A 27,703-nucleotide genomic window follows, 5' to 3' on the forward strand; every position below is an offset into this window, starting at 1 on the left:
CAAAAAGATAAGAAATATTTAAAAGTAATTTAAAAATATTTTACAGTTAAAAGCAATACATACTACTTTCAATAATATTTTAATATCTAATTTCTCTTGTTATTATACTGACAAAGCTGGCATAGTTTTTGAGTTATGAGATAATTCATTTTACTCTTTCTTACTATATGTAAGATTCTTGAAGATATCTCCATAGTTATAGCATAAGAGAGCATTACAATAGAGCCTATATTCATAAAGAATACTAATACAGAATATGGATAGGCTACATTCTATTAACTCAAATTTTTTTATGGAAAAAGTATAGTTGATGGAAATGCTAACATAATAGTTTCTTTCCCTCATTAAATAGAATTACAGTATTTTCCTCAATATATTGAGTGTTATTACAAAGTAGATACGACTGAGCATTAAACTGTACCTTGTGAGTATAATAAAGAGCGTCAAGTTTACATCAATGTAAAAAGTATAATTTCAGGGGAGTAAAGCATAGCTATAGGTCCTATCTTAAATCCAAATAATGTGCCTGGTACTTCCTTTTTCAAGCTCTGTATTCTATATAATGACTATCCAACAGAGTGTAATGACTCCTTTGGAAAAGTATACTTTGGCAGATAACCAGGTAATAATTATTAACCTTTTGTTTTTTATTCCTATACTTTTAACAGGTTATGCCCAATTTTTTTTAATTGTGACTTACATTTATTTGCATGCAAATTTTGATTAAAACTATAAAAATAATAAAATTTGATCATAGTATTTACTGTAAAGATATTTTGATTATCAATAAAAATAAATGGTTAAAAAAAATTAAATGAATGGAAATATTTAGTAAATATTGCAAATTTAATTTTATTTCATTAAATATATTTTTTAATGTTAAAATCATTTTATTGCTTTTAGGTGACTTCCAAAATATAAGACCATTTTAACTTCAAATAATATGAACTTATCTTAAAATCATTTAAATATAAAAAATTAAAACTATAGTAATATAATAAAGTCTTCAAATAAATTATTATTATTAAATGGTGATAGCGCACCAATTTTTAAACAATCTTTACAGATTAAATGCATAAATAATTTGTAAATTGTTTAATTTTAATTGCCTAATAAATATTAAAAAGATAAAAAATATGGAATTATTTTCTTAATATTTTTTAGATTAGAAATTATTATTAAATCAGCACTTAATTATGTTAAAATTTTTTTTAACAATTTTACTGTCTTAACTTAAATTTGAATTAATTACTTACAATCTCGATTTTTAATAATTTAAAGTTTAAATCCAGCAAATTATTTTAATAAATATTTTAAATATTAAAAAAATATATTATAAAATAAGCTCTTATGCCTTTTGCAGATGTTTAGTATAAAAGTTCTCTTTAAGTCAATGAAGGAAGTTCTTGGATCTTTGATTTTAAATTATTAGGTATTTATGAAAATAATTTATTTAGCATCAGAATAACATTTCCTGAGGGATTTAAGACTAAATCTGCTTTATGTGATATCTAGGGTAGTCAAACAAAACCATAGACTATTATCCTCTTCAATTAAAGAATGATTGAGTGCTAAAATATTGCAAAATAACTTAAAGGAAGTCTATAAATTAGAATAATTAACATGATAAATCCTAATAGTATTGGAGACTTAAAGAATTTCTAAATTGAACTTTTATAACAATCTAATGGTTTAATCTTTGAAAGAATAATCTTTAATCCTAAATTGGATATTTTGTTAAATGTAGGAAATATGAAAGCTAATCTAATTTAAGAGAACAACTTCAAGTTTTCAAATAGTACTCTCACTTTCTAAATTAATCCAACAAATAAATTAGGAGAAGGTGGTACTCTTCAAATTATATTTGGCTAATAATGGAAATTATGGGCTCTTAATTGTACTATTGTTAAAGGATTTTCCAGATATTCTGGAAAATTTCCAAATTGTTTCTTAAATTCAAATGATAATAGCTATAAAATACAAAACTTTAAAGAGATTGATTTCACTCAATAAATAGTAGTCAAAATAATTGCTTAGTCTCCAAAATCAGAAGGAAATTTCCCTATTATTGTACAAACACTTAATTTAAGATAGAAAATTGTTGATTAGTCAACAGTTACAGCTCTCACAAACTCTACTTGTAAAATTTTTTCTAATAATAATTAATTTCTTATTAACCTTTCTAAACTTGATAGAAATATTAGATTAATTTATCATCTAATCTTAATTTTTCTAATTAATTTCAATTTGAATAATGATTGTTTACATAATAACTTGTCAAACAATTTAATTTCTCACCATTTATTGAAAACTCTATTTATAAAGAATTTTTTAGCTTGTGGTTAAAATTTAATTTTAGAGATTAATAAGGATTAATTAGATTAATTCATTTAAATTGAATATTTTTAGGGGTTATGATAAAGTCTATTAATTTATATTATAAATTCATTAATTTTGATTTTTAAAAATGTACCGTAACTATTCATGGCGAATGGAGGATGGCGAATGGTGAATATTGGCGAATCATTCAATAATATTTCAAATTATCATAAATTACTTGAATAACGCCGGCGAAAGTGGCGAATTAATGAATAGTTCTAAAATTACTTATTTTATGGGTTCCTTCTAAATATTTATTAATTTCTTTCCCACCCCTTATAATAAATTATCATAAAACCCATAATGCAAATAAGAAAATCAATCAAAAAAGGGATATATATAGCCTCCAACTCAAGAAGAACTATAGTAATGGATCATATCAAGCTTTGAAAAGATTGATCACTGTTTGGTTTAAAAATCTTTTAAAGTTTGTGGGATTTCTGAGGCTTTAGATGGCACCGAAGATCATATAGTAAATCAAAAGCTGAGAAGTAAATAAGATATTGGTGAATATTTGAATGAGGTACTAAATGACTAAAATAACTATAATGATTATAATGATGAAAGAGAAGTTATTTAGAGTTAATTAGATTCAATTGATTAACATTTTACATATGAAAATAATTAAGAAATAGCATAAAAGGTAAAGGGAGTAATCAGTAAAATAAAACTTACTTAAGATGATAATGAAGTAGAAACAATTATCAATCAAGAGTTTCAAGAAAATTTAGAATTATTGGAAGAAAAAGAAGAATACAGTATTACATTTAGTGATATTGAAGATAATGATGAGATACTTGAAGAATAACCTCATAAAAATATAAAAACCAATGATTAATAGCCAATAAAACCAATTGTTGATATTCCTTATTAAAGTACAATGATGATGGAAGAAGAAGAGAATGAAAATAAAGTTGATTCTTAATGTAAGAATAAAATAAAAACTTTCAAAGATAACATTTTCAATAAATAAATTCATCTTATTAAATTTGGAAACAAAGTAGTTTAATATAAAATAACATAATTTATGTAATGATATCTATTGTATTTTTACATTATTCAATATTCGCCATTTAATTTTGATCATTTTCACTTACCTTTTTTTTTTTTTATATTCGCCATTCGCCATTAAAATGGCGAATGGCGAGGAGAAAAATATTGAATAGTTACGGTATTAAAATATTATTTTTACAATAATTTTAGGCTTTATTATTAATTTTAAAAAACTACTACTACTCTTTTTCGATTAAATTATTACAGGACTTCATTTATTTTAATTATAATAGTTGGGAGTCTCAAAAGGTTTACTGCTAGTGCTGTAAGAAATTAAATCAAATTACAGGCAGGAAAAGCAGGCCCTTTAGAATCAACCTTTTTTTTAAAGCATAATCTTCCAGCTACAAATTACAAATCTGTTGGAAAGGTTGTAATTGATATTTTTCCAAAAATACCTAAACCATCTACAGACTATGGAATAATTAAATGCTATTTCTATGGAAATATTTTAGCTTCTAGCTGTGATTTTAATGACAAAACATATGCAGATCGCACAAAAATAACTATTTATACTCCTGAAAATTATGATTTTCAAGAAAGTGAGATACCCATTACTGTTACAACAGAAGGATCCAAACCAGGCTATAATGATGGAATTTTGTTAGATCCTCTTGTAAAAAGATATCTATTTCACTACCATTTCTATGATAATGATTTACCAGCTTCTGAACCTACTGAGGTGTATTACTAAGAATGGGTTCCAGATTCTTTTGAAATACCTGATATCGACTTCAAATATAATGTCCTCATAAGAGAAAAAAATGAATATACTCATATGCGGTAACATTTTTTATATATTTATTTATCATTTTAAAATTTCAAAATAAAAAATATTTTATTTTTAACTTTTATTAGTTTTGAAATGAAGTAACAAATAACTTTACCTTACGGAGATAGAAATTACTTATTTAGAGTTACATTTATAAAAGATATTATAAATGTATGGTAAATAGGATAACCTTATGAGAATAACTATGCGATTATTGAAGACTTTCCTTGTTATTTATATGGAAGCACAACAGTTGCAAATCCTTTCTCGAAATGTGATTTATACCAATAGAGTTTTAGAGATCCTTTCATTCAAGCTTATGGATTTGAAACTCTAAAAATTTAAAAAGGTAATTGGATAATTTTAGAAATTCCTTAAATCCTAATAGCAAATGTACCAACTGGCTCAAAAGGAACCCTAAGGTTTTCATTAATGGAGGAAACACCAGGTATGATTAATCCTGAAGTTGAGTTATACTATAAATAAATATCTGTAGAAATATTAGAATAGTCTTTTATAAATTATTCATTTAACCCTAACATAGCCACCACGCTTATACCACCTATTGTTAATCAACAAACAGATCTAAGATTCTAATGGAGCGCAGCTGTTTATGACCCTTAATATTTAATTTATGAAATAGATTTAGTAGGTTATTATGATATAGGTAGAGGAATAATTCAATCCACTAACTGTGATGGTAATTAGTGTATTAAATTTTAAAAGCCAGTCCATTGGATTGTAATTTATCCTAATACTCCTCTTAATTAGCAAATAATTACAAATATTTTAGGAGTATTTTAAAATCCAAATTATGCAGATTAATTCATTTTTAAGGTCAGAGCCATGAAAAATGGTGTAGTTGTGAATAAGCATACGTTTAATGTAAAAGTAGGCTCAGCAGATATATTAAATAAAATATTCGATATCTGCAACCCTAATCATGTCATTAATTCTATAAACGGCTTGATCAGAAAAAATGAAGAGCATGAATTCTATATAAAATTCAATACAAGAACTTCCATGCCTAGAAACTCTCTGATACGATTTAGTTTTAGAAATATTTAAACTTAAACTCAAACTGATCGCCATATTAATTTTTGTAGAATCGTCAGTGGCTTAGTACCTTACGACAAGACACCTATTTAGTGCAAAGCAGTAAGTACAAGTATAATTGAAATTTCTCATTTTGAATAGGTTTTACAAAATGTACCAATAGAAATTCACATTCGACTTCTTATTGATGGTTCTGCAACAATAAACCCATCTGTAGATATTGAAACTTTTTATGGGCCTAAAAATGAAAAGCTGATTGATAGTACCTATTCAATCTCATCTAATACACCAAATATTTCTACAAATAATGTGGACTCAGAAGTAAAATTTAAAGTATTAGATGAAGCTGTAAGATCAGAAAAAAGAGAAAAAGGTTATATAGGACCAGTAATTTTTGATTTCACACCAAATATAATTACAAATATTAAATATATTAAGGTAAAAATATATTATTTAAGGAACATAATTTCATAAATTTTAATATTTTATTTTCATTTCGTTTTTCTAAATATTTTATTCATGATAGATTAAGTTCGATGCTAGCTTCTCTACCCCAAGAAATTATGGAACAGACTCTCTGATTTGCTTAGTGAATGAAGTGAGGTTTGAATGTGTTTATTCAATTAATCCTCTTTACGTTTTAGTAGATATTACTTCTAATGCATTATAAGCTTCTTCTGCTTATAGATTATCAATATCTACTGAATATGTTTCTCCTTTAGATGGGTTAGTTCATCCTAAAACTGAAGGCTTCTATCCTATTCATTTTTAACTATTGGACATTAATGGCTTTACAAACTAAGCTACTAGATGGATATTTATAAAAGCAGCTAAATTATAATTCATATATATAGAGAGTGTAATAAGAAATTAAAAGAGAGCTAACATGTTTTATGTAAACTTTAAAACTACTTTGCCAGTTTAAAAACACAGCTCTGGAGGTAGAATTCATATAGAATTTCCTACTTTAGACCCTATGGGTAATCCTTTGTTTGATTTGGATTTGGGAGGTTACTAATAAAGTGGTGATGAAGTAGGTTGTAGATTTATCAAGTAAGGTGTAACAGCTGGAGATATAGGAGATATTAATGATAATAGATGCCGTCTTATAAAAAGTTAGAGAAGAGGCAATCCAGCTGTTGTAGAAATTATAAATTTTCCCTCACTACCTGCTGGAACTGAGATTTAAATGTGGATAGCTAAAGTTTTCAATCCACCAAACTTCAATTATCCTAGCTAACCTACTCTTTAAGTTATGGATGCTAATATATCTATTAATATTTTTGAATAAAATCCATTGACAGGTAAATTAATATTTTAAATTTATGATTTACGCATTCATAATAATAATAAATGGATTAAGTAGTATACTAAAATAAAATTAATATATATATAATAAATAGGGGATTTGAAATACATTCATTATGATACATATAATGTTTTTATGGATATTAGGGATGATCCAACTCTCCATGATGCCACTCATCCTTTTAGTTCTTAAAAAGTTAATCAGGTTTGGGAAACTGGATCTTAAGTAAATAGTAAATTAAAATCTATGGTAAATTAAGTATGGTATGATATTTCTCCGTTTGCTTCAGGAGATTTCTATATCGTAGAATTACCAAATAATTTCCCAGATACTCTAAAACCTGATTGGAAAATGGCTACTTGCCTAACATTCTACGACTGGTGTTTAACTTTCCCATAAATCAATTGGGTAGTTATGCACATAAATACCAATCTAGTTGCTAATGTAATGTATGCTAGCAATGATGTTTTAAGTAATCTAATTTAAATAAATATAAATTTATTTTTAAATGTTATAAACAAATAATATAATAAATATTAGTTTAAGTTTTACCTTAAAGTGTACCTTAGATAACTACCACTTATTAATCTTATGTTTGGTAAGGAAGGTTCTTCAGAGGATATGTTATTCATTAAGTTACTCCTTAATAATGGCTACAATTAGTTGGTACTATTAGAAATTATGGATTGACTTAACTAGATTCTCCAAATAAGTTAGTTAAGGGAAGAACAAGAGTTGAAGTCAATTTTAATTTCACAAATTCTAACTTTATTCCTTACTATGGGGCAATATAGATTAGATTTCCATCAAGGATAGCTTCTATTTAATCACACTGCAGGAGCTCCATAACTGTTGGATCTGGATTATAATCAAAAGTAGGCCCATTTGGTAATGTTGGGTGCTTAGTTCAAGATTAGAATACATGGGTTATCTATGGATTCAGTGATATAAATCCTCTAACTAATATTAAAATTTAAGGAGTAATTGATTTACCTAACGACGGGAATGCAGGGTATATAGGAGAATTAGATGTTATAACTTATGGGAGCCATGAATATGATAATATTTTTAATAAAGGCAGAATTATTGATAAGAGTTTAACACTTTCAAAAAGTGGATTTACTATTGACAACTTTTAAACAAAACAAATTGAAGATATTGATCTTTTACATATTGAAACCAAAACATTAAGAAATGCAAATAGGGTAACTTTCTTAATTTTTCTATTCATTTACTGATATTTATATTATTTATAATAAAGACGCCTTTAACTTTTAAATTTAAAATTGGATACAACATATTTGCAAATAGAGGTAGAATTAGATTGATGTTTTATCAGTATTCTTAATTATCCTTTAATGATTATATTGGAAATTCTTTTTAGTATTTCCCTACAAGTTAGTATGTCTGCAATATTCAAGTTGCTAATACTAAAGAAAATTACGGTTGTAAAATCGAGCTAATTACATTATAAAATTAAGGATATAATTAAATATACTATCTCTTTTAGATGATTCCTAATAGTGATTTACTGTCAAATGTAGATTATTTATTTACTTTAACCACAATTGATGGAGATGGCTAGGATGAAGGACTAACTTTTCCAAATTCAGGTTTACCTTACAAAGTATAATATTTTTTTTTACTTTATATTGAAAAATAATAAATAAAAATTTATTCTTTTTCTAAAAAGATTGATGTTTCTATGTCAATTTAAGAACCAAAAGGTGATAGTGATTACACTCTTCATTAGCATTTATATTACCAAGTCTATGGGTAGTCATTTGCATATTTAAAATTTACAAGTTACGTAACATTAAAGAATGAGATGAATTTATTTATTATAGAATTTCAACCTGGATAAACTATAAGAAATGATGATACTTTAGTGATAGAAATTCCAACAGCTTCTATAGATTTGCAAGATAACTTGTTTGCAGATGATGGAGGTTTGTCTTTAAATAATCAAGATATAGTCGTAAATGATATAATTGATATGTCTCCAACATATCCAAACCCTACTATGGAATGCAGAATTTCGAGAGGTTTTTAGATTAAAGGACTTCCTATTAAGTTCCTTTGCAGCAACTTTAAATCTTCAGGTATTTTAAAAGATATTGGAGATAATGACAGAATGAAAGTTGCTTTTAACATTTAAAATCCTGATGTTACTGTCAATCATTATTCAATCCCAGCATAAGTGTATGTTCAAAGAAATTACAAAAATGCCAATGAGAAAATTCTTTATGACTTTGTTGAGAATGCTTTTTATATCCATTTTTGGAGTAAATTTTTATTCCTAAATTTTATTTAAAAAGCTTTTTAAAAAATATAAAAACCGATAGGTCCATAGATAATTTCTTTGGTTAATGGTGATTTTAATGTTGGTTCTACTACATAAACTGTTTGCAATACCCTTACAGATTTTAAATTTAGAGTGAGAAATAGCTAGAATTTGGTGGGTAAAAATGAGGATGCTTATATTTTAAGATTTAATTTCGAGTTAAGAGATGATGAATATCTTCACAAAAAAAATTGTGCTTACATTATTACAGGAAATCCTCCTCATAACTGTGCTACTTTGCCAAATCTAAGAGCTTTTATAGCATGGCCTCATACTACTTAAGATTTAGTAGCTCCTATATAAATTTAAACAACAGGAAATAAGTGGTTAACAAGTTTCTATAGAGAATAAAATGATATTAAGAGGTAAATAGTAGGTTATGCTTGTTATGTTAAAGAACTTTGGAGTGAAAAAGTAATATACTAAGATTTATACCCAGATCTACAACCTAATAGAGTTGAAACTGTTTATTTTGATCTTAGATTTAAAAATATAGATTACCATTTCGCAAATGAAAAAATGGATTTTATTATGGAGGTAAATTATTTTTAAGATTATATTTAATAAGAATTTTTATTTTTTAACACTATAAATATAATAAATAAAAAATTAATTACTTTAAAAAAAGGTTACTGCTCCTTATTGGTATTACACGGAAAGAGTAGTTATAACATTCCCTATTAATATTGGATGGGCATTAGTAGGTGATATGTGCTTAGAAAGCCCTGGTTCTAATATAGAAGTGACTAAATGCTGGTTTGTTAATAATTCAGGTCAAATTTAAGCTTGGATTGATATAGCTCAAAAAGTATTAAAATTAGCTTATTTTTTAGGATATAAATTTTAATATAATTATAGGATAGTTATGTAAATGGAGATTAAAATTCTAGATAAACTCTACTCATAGAATCTCATATGGAGGCATTCTAGGTTCCATCAAATCAAGTACTTAATCCTAGTTTTAGTTCATTTAGTGTAAAGTTCTATTAATGGTCAAGACTTCCCTCTATGCAGCCAAGCCCTTGGCGTAGTGACCCTCCTATAACTTTAGATCCTACAACAGAAAAATATTCATGCTTTACCAACAGCGCAACAATGAGAGCAGGATAAAACTTTGCTGTAGTGCCAAGCTAAACTTGGGATGTTAATTGGTAAAGTGAATCAACAATAGAATTCGATTATGAATATCACAGGTAAAGAATTCTATTTTTAAAACATAATTGATAGTAGTCTTAAAAAAACTGATAAAAAATTTAAAATTTACTTTAAATCTTCTATTATATAAAGCATAATTATTTACTTTAAGATCTAACTTATTAATTCATAATTCTAGAAAAAATTTTTTGGCCCTCAATTTATGCGGCTCTTAATTAATGAGGATTTAGAGTATTATAAAATAAAATCATGAAAAATTAATACAAATGACTTAAAAAATTATTTAAAATTTAATTTTAATATAACTAAATTTTAAGGTATTTAGATGAATTTGTACCTTGCTTTAAAACTTAAAGGGCTCCTATTAAAATGGACATATATTCACCAACAGCTTTAAGTAGCTTAAAAGGAACATAAAATTATCATACTTTTGATTTTTATTATGGAAGTGATGTTATAATCCCAACTCCTTTAGAAATAAAAGATTATGTTTAAGATAAATTAATATGTTGGGTCAATAATGATAGAGTTAAGTGTGAAAATGATTAAAAAAAAAATAAGATAAGACTTTATTTCTAAACATAAATAGCAGTTAATGGTTTAATGTTTATTTTTATTACATCTCATGATACTAATGATATAACCAACGAAGGTTTTAGTTATTAAGGAGATTAATACTAATACAAGTGGCTTTATGAGATTTCGTAATTTGGAGGATAAACATATTATGGCTATACAGACCCTTTCCCTATTATGTATAATACAAATGGAGGTATTAAATGCCCACACAGAGGTATTGAGGATGGTGACTTAGCAGATAGTTCTACTTAAATAGCAAATCATCTTACTGGGTATTGGTTTTGGTTTAGATTTGCAAGACCAGATATTTTAGGTATTACTTTTAATTTTAGACCAAGGGATTATGATAATAGAGATCTTTATAATCCAAGCTTTTTTATGGGTTTAGATAACGGCGCTTAATATCCTTGTTCTAGAGGTATATCTGGTGGTAAAAGAAATGATGTTAGGTGTATTTATGAAAAAGGTGATAATACAGGATTTGGTATTTCTCATCGTGTACATGTTTTTGATTTTAATTATCAAGTTGGTACTAATGAAATTTTTGGATTGTTATTTAATGGTATTACAAATGTGTTTAAGATAACAGTTGAAGCTTGGGGTGGTAAAGCAACTTTTAATTAACCTTATGGAAACTATTTTATGGGTTCTTTAATTTTTGATGCGTAAATTTAATTATTTTCTCATAATAAAAAAAGTAATTCACTGTTTTAAAAATAAATAGCTGGTGGGGTCCTTGGAATGGTGTCTGCATTACACCAAACAGTTGTAAAGAATGTGATAATACATAAAATAATTGTGACTATTAAGGTACAGTTTTTGTTAAGCCAGAAAAACCTGCTTTTATGGATAAAAATATTCTTCATTTTTAAAACACTTGCTAACCAGGGACATAAAGCACAGTATTTGTTGAAATAGTTTTATAAAGTAAAATATTAAATATTTTTATTTAAATTTATCAAATTTTAATATTATATTTTTGAACAGAAAAAAGCTCTTTTGATTCAAATTATGTAGAAGTGTGCTAAGTTGATCCTTAAATTCATGTAAAAGATATGTTTATTTATGAAAAATATGAGTGGGCAGCCATTCCTGGATAAAATGAATATGTTAAAAAAGCCTATTTGTATTATGATTTTAGTGATGGAAAAGTGAATGAGTAATTACTTCAATTCTTTGATTTAATTAAAATATCTATGAAGAATAATTAATTTATATTTTAGTTTTATTAAGTTTAAAACATTTGATCATTAATTTATTTTTCTAAATATAATAAATATTTTTGAAATAGCATTAATATAGGATATTTTAAGTGCAAGCACTATAATCAAAATATTATAACATACTATTAATGTGGTGACTTAAAGGCTAGTAATCTAAGACTTCATATTAGATTTGAGACTTAAACTAATAGAATTTGCGAATAAAGATACGGAGCTACATTTAAAGAATGTGATAATACATCAACAAGCACTAATGAATTTGTAGCAGATAAATACACAATAAATGCTAACGATTTTAATAATGACTATGATTTCAAAATTTGGAAGTTTAACGAAGATACTTGGACAACTCTTGCCGTAAGATTATTTGATGTACATAATAATGCATTTAATAATCCGTACTATGATTCTGTTTTAACTTTTAATTATGATTCATTCTTGAATACTCCCAATTTTGGAATTCCTTCAGAGTGCTATGTTGTAGAGGGTTTGAGAATGTCAGATAGAAGAAAACTAGGAGAAGAACCTTAATGCTAAGTTTTACCTAATCCAAATAATTCTTCACCTTTAGCATTTATATTTAAAATAACTAATTGGGACACTATTGTTACTAACGAATATGTAAGAATTTTATTTAGACATCATATTATGCAATATGTGTTGAATGTATATAATGTCCCTGACTATTCTCCTTTTGTGATGAATTTATATGCAAATAATGAAGCTTATGGAGACGGCAAAAATGGGCATATGAACTCAAGAAAATGGGTTAATCCTTATAACTTTTACTTTTGCTGGAATATAAATCATAATTTTGTAGTACTTGATTTTAACTATTAAGGTCCTGATACTGTCCTTCTTGCTTAAGCTTAAGTTAACACAAATGTAAAAAATCATAAGATATATAGATTCAATTTAAAACTAATTATATTTTTAAATAAAATTACAGCTTTTCAAAAAATACTTTTGAAATGTTTCATACTTTTTATTAAATAATACAAAATAGATAGGATTTCATTTAAATAATAATGATTGTACATATAATTAATGTATTGAGTTGGTTATGTTTGGTTTATAAGATTATGTTATGAGTAAGACAATTACAGTTTAATGGTATATCAATGATTTATTAAATCCCTGTACTGATTGGGCAGATTTTAGATGGAAAGGGATACATAGATGGACTATGTGTTTTGATTAAAATAGGAGTTGCTTATAAAATGGTAAAATTGTTTGGATTGTTAATTTACTTTTTGATTTATTATACAATAAATAAAATAGGTTGGAATACAAACTAAATTCTTAAATTTAGAATAACATTTTAAGGAGTTTAAATTCCTTTGGATAGAAATTATTGGTGGGTTCATATGAAACTATATGAGAATGTACTCTATGAGAGGTATGCAGGAGGATGTGCTCATAGAGGTTGGGAATTCATGTGTTAAAATGACGAATGGGTAAATAATTTTAACATAGGAACTAATTTAGCTGTAAATCTATTATCATTATCTTATAACTCAATTACAGAAGTAGACTTCACCATTACTTCTATATATGAGTCTATAGGTTTAGATATTAATGTTAATAGAATACTTATTATGGAATTGAGTGGCTAAGATTGGCTTGATAACCCAATTTATGGTACATAATATGATCTATAAGAAATTAACTGTGCGTGTGGAGTGAATACATTAGTTTTAAGCCCACAAATATGTGTAAAAAGAAATAGAAGAACTGTGGTTGGGAGGATTTATGATCCAGTTGTTCTTTTTTATTTTTCAGCACCTAAAGGTATTACATACAAAATTTATTTAATTTTTTTTTTTCCACTTCTCTAATTTATTTTATTAGTATATTATTTTTCTTTGTTAATATTTAATTTACAATTAGGGTCAACTGTGAGGTGCTCTGTCCCAGAAATTATAATTGAACCTTAAGCTGCTGCACCTAGATCAAGAAAATTAAAGTTCAAGATAATTCGTCCATCTCTTTATGAATGGTATGGTAAAAATGGTGAATAATTTAATTCAAGAGTAAAATCTGAATACTAATTTACTCCAATTCCAAATACTTCTACTTCTGATTTAAATTTGCAATACGATCCCCCTGTATTTTACTAAGATAGAACAACTACTGAATTATTTCTAGGGTACTATGACTTACAAATTTCTAACATAAAAAATTTAAACACTCCATATGTTTATGTAAGACATTCTGAAATTGGTCCACTTATGACAACCGAACTTTGTGAAGATAAAGGTCTTTGGGATCCTAACTATACTAAAGTTTACAATTAACATACAAAGGTATTGATATGTAGAAGAATAACCTCTACAGCAACAAATGCTGTAATCGGAGCTGGCAAGTAAAATAATTTGTGTATTTTAATAATTTTTATAAGAAATTTTATTAATTTTTAAGGAATTTATACTTCGAGTAATGGAAATCTCAAAAAACTACTGATTATTAGTATTATGTATTTGTTTATCAATCAACAGAGCTAAAATAACAATAGTCATCAGCCTTAATAGCAAATAATTTGTTTTAACCTATAAAAACTTCAAATTTTATAATAGATCATTTCTTCTATTCTTATAACAAATCTTCAGATCAATCAATAATAGCAATCTAAATAGGTTTAAGGGGATTTTTATGGAGAGAAACAAGAGATGGAGGAAGAGTAGAAATCTATTTATTAAGATCACAAGTTACTGGAATTACACCAGGTAAATTTAATATTTTACTTTTAAAAAATTTTAAACAAATATTTTTATTAGCATGTACAGCAAGAATTGAAAAAGAATTTTAACATGTGTTATGGTGTTACGTAGATAATAGAAATATTGATTATTGGATAATAGTTGTACACAATTTATTCACTTAAATACAAACAAACAATTATTTGAATGTTTATTTCTCTATGATAAACCCTTCTGGAGCTACAAATAGATCAGTTCAATACATCGTCAAATTTTATTACAACTATAAATCTGATAGTGATTATTAAGTATAAATATAAGATTCATTTACTCAATCTAACTTCGATTTCTCAGAGTATGATAAAGGATATATAAGAATTACCAATTCTATGTCCCATTTTTATGGTTTTAAACCAAAGGTTTTTATAGATAGAAGATATGAATAAAGATTTTATGCTAAAATTATGTCACCTAAAGTATATCTTGAAAGAATAGAGTAAAAATATTTAATTTTCTTGATTTTATATTTTATGTATTAATTTTAATTAATTAATTAATTTAAGCTTTTATACAAATGAATTGTGTGTAGAACCAGGATTTGACTGTAATTTCTTATTAGATGTTAGAGTGAGAGAATATGACACAAGTCTTCTATAAAGATATCAGTATAAACTTTTAATTTTTTTTAAAAATTAAAAAATGAAATAAAAATAATTAAAGAGAAATTGAAGTTAGAGGCAGATCTTGGATAGGTGCTGGGTTTATAGTTTAATAGCCACCTTACAGAGTATATAATCAAGGTTCAAAGTTAGAATTTATAATTTCAACTAGAAGAACAAATTCCCATATTGGTTTATGGAAATAAACGAATGAAAATAGAAATGGCCATATGTTTGTCTATGATACTGCTGATGATATGTAATTAAATTACCAAAATTATTAAATTAAAAAATAAATTATATTGAAATTTTTTTGTGGATAAAAACTAATAAAAAGAAAAACAATAAAATGTAATGAACATTAGTCTAATACAAAATATAATGACTTCTCAACAAATAAATAAACTGATGAACTTAGGCTTTAATATTTCTATTTCACAAACCAAATACATAATTAACTTACTTCGTTTGTAATTGGAATGTTAGTTAAAAGTGGTAGTACTATTGATTACCCTAGAATATATTTTGAATTGAAATTTCCTATTTTGAAAGTAGCTAACATTCCTGGAGCTATCCATGGTAATTCCATCCCTTGCTAGATTTCACTAGTTCTAGAAGCTTAAAATCCAAATAGAATCAATTCAGCTAGGTGTAGAGTTTTTGATATTAATAGTAAAAAATTATCTTAATTATGAACATAAATAAAAAAAATAATTAAATTTATAAATAGCCAAATCTTATTAAGGTCTTATGGTAAGAATAGAAGAAGTAAATTAATTTAGCCCTTAATCAGTTTTAACTTTTGCTTTTGATGATTGGCTTTTACCTGACTCTACTAATGGTTATACTCCTATTGATATTGAATTTAATTTATATAGAGCAAGTTCACCTACTTCTGGTTCTCTTGATTACTCTAGGTACTTTCTTCTCTTAAAAGAAATGATTTTAGTAGATGGAATGAATCCTTTAATTTGGGATAACGCAGCAATAAGTAAATATTTTTTATATTCTCTTAAATAAATTAAAATTATTCTCCTTAAATTAGCTCCAATTTAATTAAAACCTCCTAATAGCTATGTCTATGGGAAAAGAAATGTTGAATATAACGATAACATAATTAATCCTTGGCCTAAATAAACTGTAGGGTATTTTGATACTTGGGGATAATAAAATACCGCAGGATAAAAGGTTTTAAAATTGTTTAAATTGAAATAAATTTTTTTAATTTTCTAATTTTTTTTTTTTTAATGTTAATTTTTACTATTTTATTAATAGATGAGATTAATATTTACAAATGGCTTTATTGGAGGAGATAATACTCCAGATTCGTTGAATTATTATGATGGTTTTGGACAGCTTCAATTACTTTGGTTTAATAGAAAAACCAGATCTGCTTACATATCTGCTCCTAAAAGAGATATTAATAATTCCATCAATTTTTCTATTAAAAATGCTGTTAATCCTTATCCATATCAAAAAGATGCTTGGAATTCAAATGGAAAAATAAATTACTAATTATACATGGGATAATATTGGAATTTTGCAGGAGATGGGTTTAGATAAACTAATCTAGGTGTAATAGAATTATCATCTAATGCGCAATGGTCTTAATTCATAAAAGATCTTCCTACTATCAATATAGATCTTAGCTAATCACATTTAGTATTTTTAATTAATTTTAAATTTAGTTTAACAGTTTTTTTTATTTTTTTAGATTGATGTTATTCCTAAATATAATTATGCATCTAATTAGAGTATAACTATGAGATTCAGAATAACACATTAAATAAGTAAAGCTGAAAGAGTAAAAAGACAATTAACTAATGTTGTTTTTGATTTTACATAAGGAGTTAAGGTTATTCATAAATGCTTCATATAAAGTGAAGGTCAGAAATAAAATATATTTATTTCTAGATATGCTGATTGCTAAATAGGATTTTCCAATAATAGATATAATGCTTAATTAATAGGAATAGCGAATTGGGAAGATACTGCTCCTTACTAAATGTTTTTATAAATGTAAATTGACAAAGATACTATTGCTTACACCATATCAACCTATACTTAAAATGGCTAGGTTGAATATTTCAAATAAGTTACTGTTCCTTCTAATTAGTTTAGTAAAGATCATTATACTTTTAATTATTTTAGATTTATTGAAGGAAAATATATTTCTGGATATCATGAGATAGCATAAAGAAATATTTATACTAATAGTGCTATAAGCACTACTTAAAGGTTAAGATTTAGGTTTGTTCTAGATGTAGCACTCAATTATAAATAAACTAAAACATTTGTTGATCCTATGACTAACGCAGATTATTTACAGATTAAGCTACCACCATTGCTAACTAATGGCTATATTCAAAGAGATCCAAATCAATGGCTCATGTGCTATTTTGTTCCTGAAATATCCACTTATGATAAATTAGGTTAATTATTTTTCATACATAGTTAATTCCTCTTTTCTTATTAATTTAATAAATAATTTAAACTAAACAATATTTATAAAATAATAGCACTACCTTTATATTCTAAATGTAAAATTGATACTAGTGGAAATACATATTTTTATATACTTACAGCTCCTAGAGATATTTTAGTAAATGGTAGAGCTTATGTAATTCACATTACTGAGAAGAGAATTTAAGGTGCTTCATTTATTCTTCCTCAAATTCCTTAAAGATCTGAATTTATTTGGTATTGTTATAGTCCTTTTGATACTGCAACACCATCTTATGATACATTTATTACAAGAATAACAAACAGATTTTTGAAAGCTAAAATCAATCACTTAACTACAACTTCAGAAGATTATGATGTTGCTGAAATTACTTTTATCCCTTCAGTACCTCTCAGTCAAAAGTAAGAGTCTTATTTCTTAGTTGAAATAGATAGCAATTATTTCTAAAAAATGGGTTTAAATTATGAAGATTTTGATATAATTAATTCATACAAAAGAGATGGATTACCTGAATTTATTAATGGATATGATCATTCTTATTTAATTGAACCTCCATTTTAAAATGGATTTTCTTTAGTTAATTTTGGTTAGCATAGTAATTTTTATGCAAATATTATGATCAATCATGTTTATGGATAGGATTTGAATGCAGGTAAATAATATGTTTTCAAAATTCCTATGATTAAAAATCCTAAAAACTAACACATTTCTCTTTCTTACAAAATTTCAACAGTTTATATAAGCAATTAAGATATGAGAAAATAAATTTTAGATGAATTTTGGTTCATTAATCATGCATATGTTGACACAGTACACACTGATATGACAAGTATTAACTTTAAAATGAATTCAATAAATGATTATGTAATGTAAAACACTATGGATTTAAGCGTATAGTTTAATTATAATATTGGTCCGCCTTAAAGAATTCTATTAAAATGGGATAATAATAATGATAAAGCAATTGATAGAACACAATTAATGACTATTTAAATATCTGGATGTAAAGTTGAAGTATTTGATAAAATTTATTTGATTATGGTAACTCCTTTAAGCTATTAGCAATAAGCATGGTCTATAATGAGTTTGGGAACTAATTTTAAATCTAATACTTATGCAGTTTAATATGGATTTTGGTTTACATATATTACTAATAAATCATTAACTTAATATTATCATAATCCTCAACAGTAATGGCTCAGACCTTTGGAAGATCTTACTCCAAAAATATTTGCTCAAAAAGTAGGATACTAAACAATAAATAGTGTTTGCCTTTACAGATTAGTTATTTCTACACCAAATCAAGTACCTATTGGAGGATATATAGAAATTAATCTTTCTAACGAGCTAGATGGATACGAGCCATATTGTTATACATACACAACTTTTAATTTAATTGACTCTACAAACCCTAAGTAAGTAAAATATGGACCTCTTGAATGTCAAATGAAAAATTCCAAACAATATATAATAAAAGGATTTGATAGCTTCACATCTCCAACAAATATAAATGTAGACTTATATCTTAAAAATGTGAATAGTGGAGCTGTGGTTAATCTTTAAAATGTAATAATGTATGGAACATAAAATTCTCAAAACATAATAGCCATTTCTAAGCCAGTTCCCTAAGTAACAATTCTATCTAGCAATCCAGGAATGATCTAATTTGAAATATTAGACAGAGTTAGTTACCCTATTTATGCAAAAGAGTGGTAGAAATTAGACTTTGTTTTTACTTTGAGATCAAATAATTTAATCATTAATTAAAACTACAAATTGAAGTTCAACCTTCCTGCTGGTTGGATAAGTGCAATCGGATCAAGACTTTAGCTAAAGGGCAGATATAAAAGAAATGATCCATCTATCATGCCATTTGATACTTATCCTTCACCTCCATATAAATACAAAGATTGGACTACCTCGAAGTTTAGCATAGAAGGAGATAAGCTAGTTTTTGATATTAATGTAGATGACCCTTTATTAAGCCATTATTCAATTAATTAATAAATTGAATATATATTTTCAATAGACTCTTAGAGAGCTGATATTGCTTTCTAAGAAGGCCTTTTAAATTTAGATCGAGGTTTATATAATTTTTATTTGGAAGCATTCTAAAACAACAAGCTTCTTGAGAGAACTTATAATGAATACTATGTAAAGCCTAGAGAAGATGTATCTGATACATTCAGGGTTCAAGTTTTAAATACAGGTGCAGCATAAAAGACAGCAATTAGATTTAGTTTTACAATGAATTATGATAAAGCTGTTCAGGGTGATGAAATTTGGATTGAATTCTAAACATTTGATAGATTAAAAAATGTTTTTAAAATTGATCTTGGATTAGGTTTTAGTGATATTTCAGCTTAAATAGGTTGCTCAGAGAGATTTGGATTTAATAAAATATCAAAGCAAAGAATTCTTTGTTATGTTTTTAAAGGAAATTAAAATTTGTTAGCACCATAAAGAGGAACTCCTGTAATTATTAAAATTCCAATATAAAAAGTTATTCCTAGCACAGAATTAGTTGATTTTTGGATAGCTTATGTAGAAAATCCTATAATTGTTGGATAAGTTGCTGGTATTAAATTGAGTGTTAGAAGAGATTGTAGAGATGATAGCCCACACTTTAATTGTATCCTTTATCATGCTGAACATTAATATTATATAACAGAACCTCTACCTGTTAGCTAGTATTCAATAAATGGAGCTTTCTCAGCTAACTCTAATATTGTAACTCTTAAAGCTTCTCACACGTTCACTATTAAATCATCTATTGACATATAGTCTAATTAATACATTCTAATTTAATACCCTTCAAATCATAAAAATAAAAATACATGCTCATCATAGGTTGGAGAGTGCATTGAATTTTCAGAATATAATTGGGTAATTATTTAAATAATTTTAAATAAATTTACAAAAAAATAAAATTTTTAATAAAAGAACCTTTCTTATAAAAATAAAAAAGAATTTTTTTCTAACTCTACCTTAAATTAAATTAATTTGATTAAAAATTATTGAGTTCTAAATTTTAAAATTAATTATTTTAATATTATTTTTCAAAATAATAGGTTTTATTTAAACCAAGTGCTTTAATCAAAGCTGGATTAGATACCTCTATACAGCTGGATAATATGATAAATGGGTGGCATAGAAGAAACCCTTCACCAGATAACTATTTCCTTCTTTAAGTGTTTGATAATAATGGAAATATAGTTTAACCTTACAAAATTACACATAACTACTATGATTACTATATTATAAGTAATTTTCTATTCTATTATATTAATTTTTTTTTCATTCAATTCATCATTTGAAAAAAAATTATTAAAATTTCTGATTATTATTAAATACTTTGAATAATTTAGATATCAATGGTCAGATTATGAATACTTAAACTTATGACCCTAAGTATCGTGTAGTTACAGTTTTCCTCAAAGAAAATTTTATGAATTTAGCCTAATTAGATGTAATGAATATGGATATTGAATAAGAAATTAACTATTTTAGATTAGATAAACCAAAAGAAATTTCTAAATTTGACTTTAATTACTGTAACGCTACTTTAACTTTGATACCTGAGACTTTAAGACTTCCTTATCCCCTTAGATATGATTGTGAAGTTCATGATCAATATATACTCCTTATTAGGACAAAATATTTCTTACCATGGAATTCTTCTTTTAACAAATTCAACTTAAGAATTTACTTTAAATTCATTATTGATGATAAAATACCTCCTAATAGTGGGGTCTCTCCTGGATCAGCTAGTCCTTTCATACTCTATGGATGTATAGCTCGTTGTGATGATCCCTTTGATTCTAAAAATAATTAGCCCTGGTCTCATGTAACTAAATCGAATATTCCTTGGGATATATCATATTACTAATAGCCTAATCTAAATACTGCAGGATTCTACACTGAATCCTTTTATTAAAGGCAGGCTCAAATAGATGAAAAAGTAAGCTTATAGATGCTTATTTAACCAAATACAATTTGTGATGTCAATTAGTTAGTGTTCACTGTACCTGATGAGTTCATATACCCATCCACTTAAATGTTAGATAAATGTACAATATAAGGTAAAATATTTAGGAAAAATTAAAAAGATTTTGTTTTTAAAATTAATTTGCTAATTATCAAGAAAAAAATATTGAATATTTCGTTTATTTATCAAAAGGTGTCAAACCCGTTTCTATAGATTTATGTTCTGTATCAAGAAGATAAGGTTAAACATAAGTGAAAATAATTTTAAAAGAAAAATTAGGAGATTTAGCTAAAATAGTAACAATCAGCGATAAAAATGGAAATTAGCTTTTTGTAGCTCCTCCATATCCAGGTACATTCTATCCAATAAAATTAGATATGTATTGCAATTCAAAGCTTGCTGAAACTTAATTCACTAACTTCACTAATGTAAGAGGTGAAAATTTAGATGTAAACTATTTGAAGGTAATCAATTCTTTAGATGAACTAACTCCATAGCTTTATGAATTTCAATTTAAAACGGGAAAACATGTTATTCCTCTTGGTTACCAAAGAACTGTTTAGGGTTAACTCTCTTAAGGAGTTTACTCAACTATTAATATTGTATTTGAATGGATAGGTGATGGTTATACTGTACATCCTGGTTATGCAAGTGATTTAGGTATGAATATTTCAGACAACTCAGAAGTTGGTTGTGCTATAAAAACTGGATTAACCCTATCTTAAGGAAGCAAACTAAACTGTATATTAAGTTTAGGAAAAGGACCTGAAAAGATGCCTTAAATTTCAATATCTAATTATGAGTAAATACCTGCTAACACTCAGATATCAATATTAATTACTAACATCCAATCTATATCAGCTAGCTTACTAACTACAGTTAAAATTGGTAATTTTATTTCATTTATATCATATTTTTTAATATTTAAGTTATAAATAATAATTTTTAAAAAATAATATTTTAATAAAAAAATTAATAGGTGTAATAATCAAGAATCCTAAATTTAACTCAGATGCATATTTTTATAATTTAGTTGCATATATTCCTGATAAAACAAGTGCCTTAAATTCACCAATAACATCCTCAAATAGTGATGTTATTGTGACAGGAAATAGCTAAATTCATTCATCATCAAACTATCAATTCACATTTAATTTAGGAAAAAGAGTCCTAAAGGTTACAGATTACTTTGGTATATAGTTTCCTGAAAATTTTATTAACACTTTAATATACGATACTTCAGCTATAAATTGCGGATCTACTTGTAGCTTTATTTATGTTTTCCCAGCTACAAGTATGGTATATCTTTAGCCTAAAACAAATTTAGATGCTGATAGTAAAGTTATTTTTTAAATTAATGGAATTCCCAACCCAAATTATGCTATAAGAGGATTAGTCTAAATATAATAGTTTACATTCATTGATAGAAAAATAGATAGCAAGTACGTCACTTAATTTTCAGCTAATTTTGCTCCTTCTTCTTTATTCTAAAGTGCTAATGTTGAAATTTCTTCTCAAACTGGAGGTGAAACCAATGTTTAATATACCTTCTAGTTCTAATTAGGACATACAATTCCAGCTGATGGAGCTATTTCTATTGATTTCCCATTAGATCTTTATGATAATCCTAAATAAACCTCAGAACCACTCATATGTAAATTGTAAGGAGATGTTTTTAATGAATTCAACTAGTCAGTTTGTAAATTTGCTGCTCCAAATAAACTTAGTGTTGCATTGGTTAATACTTAATTACTTCCAAATTCTGTTTACAAAATAATAGTAGATGGCATAACAAATCCTAACAAGAGCTACGATTAAGCTAACAAGTAATAAAGCTTTGTATTTTCATCTCATTTCAATAATAATGCTATTTTAAATTAAATCATTGCATAAAAAACTGCTAACCCTCCTCCTTTCTATGTGACAGCTTTGAAAAAATGTATTATCAAAGTTAGCCCTTTCATCAAAAATATTAAGCTAAAATCTTTTTACTCATTTTAATTTTCTTGTAATGTATAAATTAAGAATAAAAGTATAGTTGAAATAATATTACCAATTGAATATAGTATGAATAATAAGCTAGATACATATGATTGCTCAAGCTTTGAATAATCCACTCTTTATACAAAATAATGTACTCTTTAGGAGATAAAAGGATTATTAATATTGTCTGTTTAACTTAGAGAAATAAAAAGTTCATAATAATTTACAATAAATTTAAATTTATTTAATCCTAGTATAGCAAATAGTAATTATATCTTCTCAGCTTAATTCAAATTGCAAAATCAATATTTTGCAAATACTTAAAACACAGGAACAAATTTCGCAAGCATTTTTGATTTTCCAAAATTAATATTTGCAAAAAACCAAGACAGTCATACATAAATAAAATTGTAAAATGTGCCAATAAATGCAGCTGAGCCAGCTTTTTATATTTTTAAGGTGAAAACGATATAAATTTCATATCAATTATAAATTTAACTATTATTTTATTTTAATTAAATAGACTCCAAGTTTAAAAAATATGATACAGATTTAAGAGATATCAATAACATTCCCTAATCATTTTTCAAAAAACCTAGGAGATAATCTAAAATGCTATATATATTATTCAAATAATGAGACACATAGATTTTCAATACACGATATTCTAAAATTAAAAGCAAAGCAAATTAGTGGATATTAAAATTTTATTTAATTGCCTTGCTCAATAAGTTATGATTTTACAATAAGTATTTTAAATATCATAAAAACTTTAAATTATATTTATTTTTTAAAATAATTAGCCCTCTCAAGCGTTGGAAGCTTTTATAATTAAAGCTTATTTGAATGGAACTACATAATGGTTTAAAATGTTTATAATCCTGGAAAATTCTATTTAGACACTTACAAGTAATCTTAATTTTTGAATTGAAATAACAAACTTATTAAAAAATAATTTTAGAATTATTCACTCAAGTGATTAAGTTGCTTCTTGGGTTTTTGAAGATTATTTATACTATGAGATTAGCGATATTGCTAAATAGCTTGATATTAAAAATATAGAATCTAAGATAAATAGTACAACTGTTCTATCACCTTACATTTTTGAAATTTACACTCTTTAGTAACTAAAAAAGAATACAGTTACAGCTATAATGATAGATTTACCAGATTAATATGATACTTCTCTTTAACCTTAAGATATTTCTTGTTACGGCTCAATAAGTTAAACAATTAAAACAAACTGTAAGCTGTACAATAATATAATACTCTCTTGGTCAGAGATTACTAAAGTTGAGAATATTTTCCATTACCTATATATAGAATCGCTTATAAATCCATCAATTAAAGATCCTTGCACTGATAAATAGTTTAAAAATTCAAATTTCAAAATATCTATACTTGATTTATCAACAAATGAAATTCTAGCAACTTCAGTAAATTAAATATTTTTTATTTATATTAACTCTTTATTGATTAAAATATATATAGAAACCTAATAAATAAACATGCTTAAAATACACAAAAGATTTTCTTTATATAAAAATTAATGGACCTAATAAATTAGTTAAAGGACTTTCATATTCGTTTAAGGTAAATTAATTACAATATTTTCTACTAAAAATCTTTATTGAACATATTTATAAAAAATAAATTCAACAAATTATTTAAAATAGGTGGAAATTGAGAGACCAGCAAATGTATTAAAGCTAATTCCCAAATATAACAATTTGTATTTTGATTTGATACCTAATATTTTGGTGTTTAAAGACTTTGACCTGCCATCAGAGATAAACTTCAAAATTTTAGTTAAAGAAAATGCTTAACTTGGCGCACAATCTATAAATTTCGATAAGATAGAAACAATCGAAGATTCATCATTCAAATCAGGAGATTAATACCAATTACCCCCAATATTAAAATTTGATATTGTTGAAAATTAGTCTATTGACTAAACACTAAAATATGTTTTCATTGAAGATTTTAAAGCTAATTCTGTTGGAGGTATAGTCACTGCATTTATAAATGTCCCAGAGCCTCCAGCCTAAAATATGTATCTTAATATAGATATTACAAATTCTAAAGTAAATATATTTTATAACCTCTAATTTTTAAATTAAAATCAATTTTATTACTAATTAATTTTTAAATAAAAAATTTTTTTCCCACTCACTTATTGCCATCAAATAATAAAAAATTTAATTGAATAATAAAAATCATTTAAAATAAATTATTAAATTTTTTAATTATTATGATGTGATTATATATTAATAATAAATTATAAGCTGTGAAATATGATATTTTTTTAACCTAAATCATATATAAAAAAAATTTTTACCAAATATTTTTTATTCAAAGTTACTTAAAATTTATGATTTTAAATAATTTTTAATTTAAAGAATAGTATTAATTATTTAATTTAAATTAAAATTTAGAATATTAAAGTATAACCGTCTAAGATTTTGATAACTCATCAAGAAAAAAATTATAATTTCACAATCTAATATTTATCAGAACAAGTAACTGTGCCTATACCATTTTACTTTTCTTTATAGTCAAATTAAAAAGTTATGCATTAACTTTTTCCTTCAGTTAAGTATTTGGTTATTACTAGTAACAATTAGCACTCAAAAAACAAAATAGCAAAATTAGAATTCATGAATAACATTCCTCATGAAAACTACTACAAAATTCATTTGGGAAAAAGTATTGACACTAATTTAATTTAAACAAGTGAGCTTTAACCTGAAATATTGTCTATAAAAATTGCATCTCTGTAATAAAATAAAGCAATTTTATATGTAATTACAAGTTAGCCTGGATCAATAAAGTATTTAATTACTTATAAAAATTCCAAACCTCCACTTTCAGCTTAAGAGGTGTTCTCTTTTAATTATTCAGAAGGAATAATTATCAAAAAGGGTGAAGGTCATACTAAATAATACTTCACTGAAGCTACAGATTTTACAGCAGAAATAAAAATTGAAGAATTGAATTATTCTACATCTTACTAAATTTATGCAGTTTGTAATAATGGGATGGGAATATCGAAGATAAAAAGCGCTAATTTTACTACTTCTTATTTATAAGCAGGAACTATTTTCCATGTAACTCTATCTAATAATTTAAATTCTTAAGATTTAATTAAATAACTTTCATAAGCCCTTAGAATAAAGCAAAATGATATGGCTTTATTAACATCAAAATAAATAATTAATAATTAAGGAGAAAGGTTAAAGAATGATTTATTCTCTTTTGAAATAGCTATTGCTCCTCAGTCTAATGGATTTAATATCAATGAATACCTTTAAAATATTACTCAAAGTAACCCAGAAACCTTCATAAGATTAATGAAAAACTATGTATAAGGATTTGAAACATATAGAGTAGAACCCTTTTCAAGAAAGTATATGAATGGAATGACTAAAATCACTGATCTAAAACCAAAAATAGAAAGCGTCAGTTTTTACTCAGCAAACATTACTGTAAGATTGTGGGAAGAATCAATAATTTATGCAGTAGTGCTGGAAGATTAAAATAACTTAAATATTACTTTACTTTCTTAACAAATAATTTTAGGCTTTGATTAACATAATAATCCAGTAAAAGAATTTTGGTCAGCAAAGTCTTATTCAAACTCAAGCAACTACAATTAAGCAAATCTACATTTCGATAATTTAAATGACGGTAAAAATTATACAGTATACATGACTGCAACTAATGTAATGCCTTACCCTGAATAACTAAAATACTTACCTTTATAAGATAATCATGTGATGACATTTAAGTTTTTTACTCCATTCAATTATAGTAATAATATTTATTAATAAATCAATTTTTTAATTTAATTATTTATTAAAAATTTATTACAAATAGATTTAGATAACTGTCTTATGGTTGACTATTTAAAGGACGTAAATGCAGGTCTTTCATAAATAATAGAAAAAAGATATGAAACAGAAAAGCAATTTGGATTTTGTAAATCTGTGAAAAAATTTACTAACTCTACTTAATAATTGATTGGATAATTCAACTATTGA

At 25.5% G+C, this 27,703-nt stretch overlaps 1 protein-coding gene across 1 annotated transcript; it reads left to right on the top strand. All coding sequences in view use genetic code 6, as the record gives it.

Annotated features, from left to right (window-relative positions):
- Nucleotides 1–135: 135 nt before the first annotated feature.
- TTHERM_000251239 (hypothetical protein) lies at nt 136–27,703 on the top strand (the record flags this gene model as incomplete). The annotated part of the gene is made up of 40 exons (XM_012798380.1): nt 136–622; nt 1,346–2,140; nt 3,666–4,215; nt 4,291–5,698; nt 5,787–6,564; nt 6,664–7,041; nt 7,110–7,774; nt 7,831–8,196; nt 8,263–8,854; nt 8,915–9,450; nt 9,542–9,721; nt 9,772–10,106; nt 10,386–11,312; nt 11,372–11,574; nt 11,635–11,806; nt 11,939–12,755; nt 12,877–13,093; nt 13,152–13,661; nt 13,761–14,235; nt 14,292–14,596; nt 14,648–15,065; nt 15,133–15,234; nt 15,290–15,487; nt 15,566–15,900; nt 15,959–16,219; nt 16,274–16,416; nt 16,504–16,890; nt 16,943–17,660; nt 17,748–20,578; nt 20,764–20,956; nt 21,061–21,774; nt 21,873–22,568; nt 22,660–24,122; nt 24,187–24,412; nt 24,467–24,572; nt 24,625–25,099; nt 25,155–25,256; nt 25,340–25,747; nt 26,099–27,473; nt 27,540–27,703. 40 exons carry the CDS (start codon nt 136–138, stop codon nt 27,701–27,703), a joined length of 22,011 nt encoding a protein of 7,336 aa, XP_012653834.1.

Source organism: Tetrahymena thermophila (assembly GCF_000189635.1).
Source record: "Tetrahymena thermophila SB210 genomic scaffold scf_8254590, whole genome shotgun sequence".
Taxonomy (NCBI): Eukaryota; Ciliophora; class Oligohymenophorea; order Hymenostomatida; family Tetrahymenidae; genus Tetrahymena; species Tetrahymena thermophila.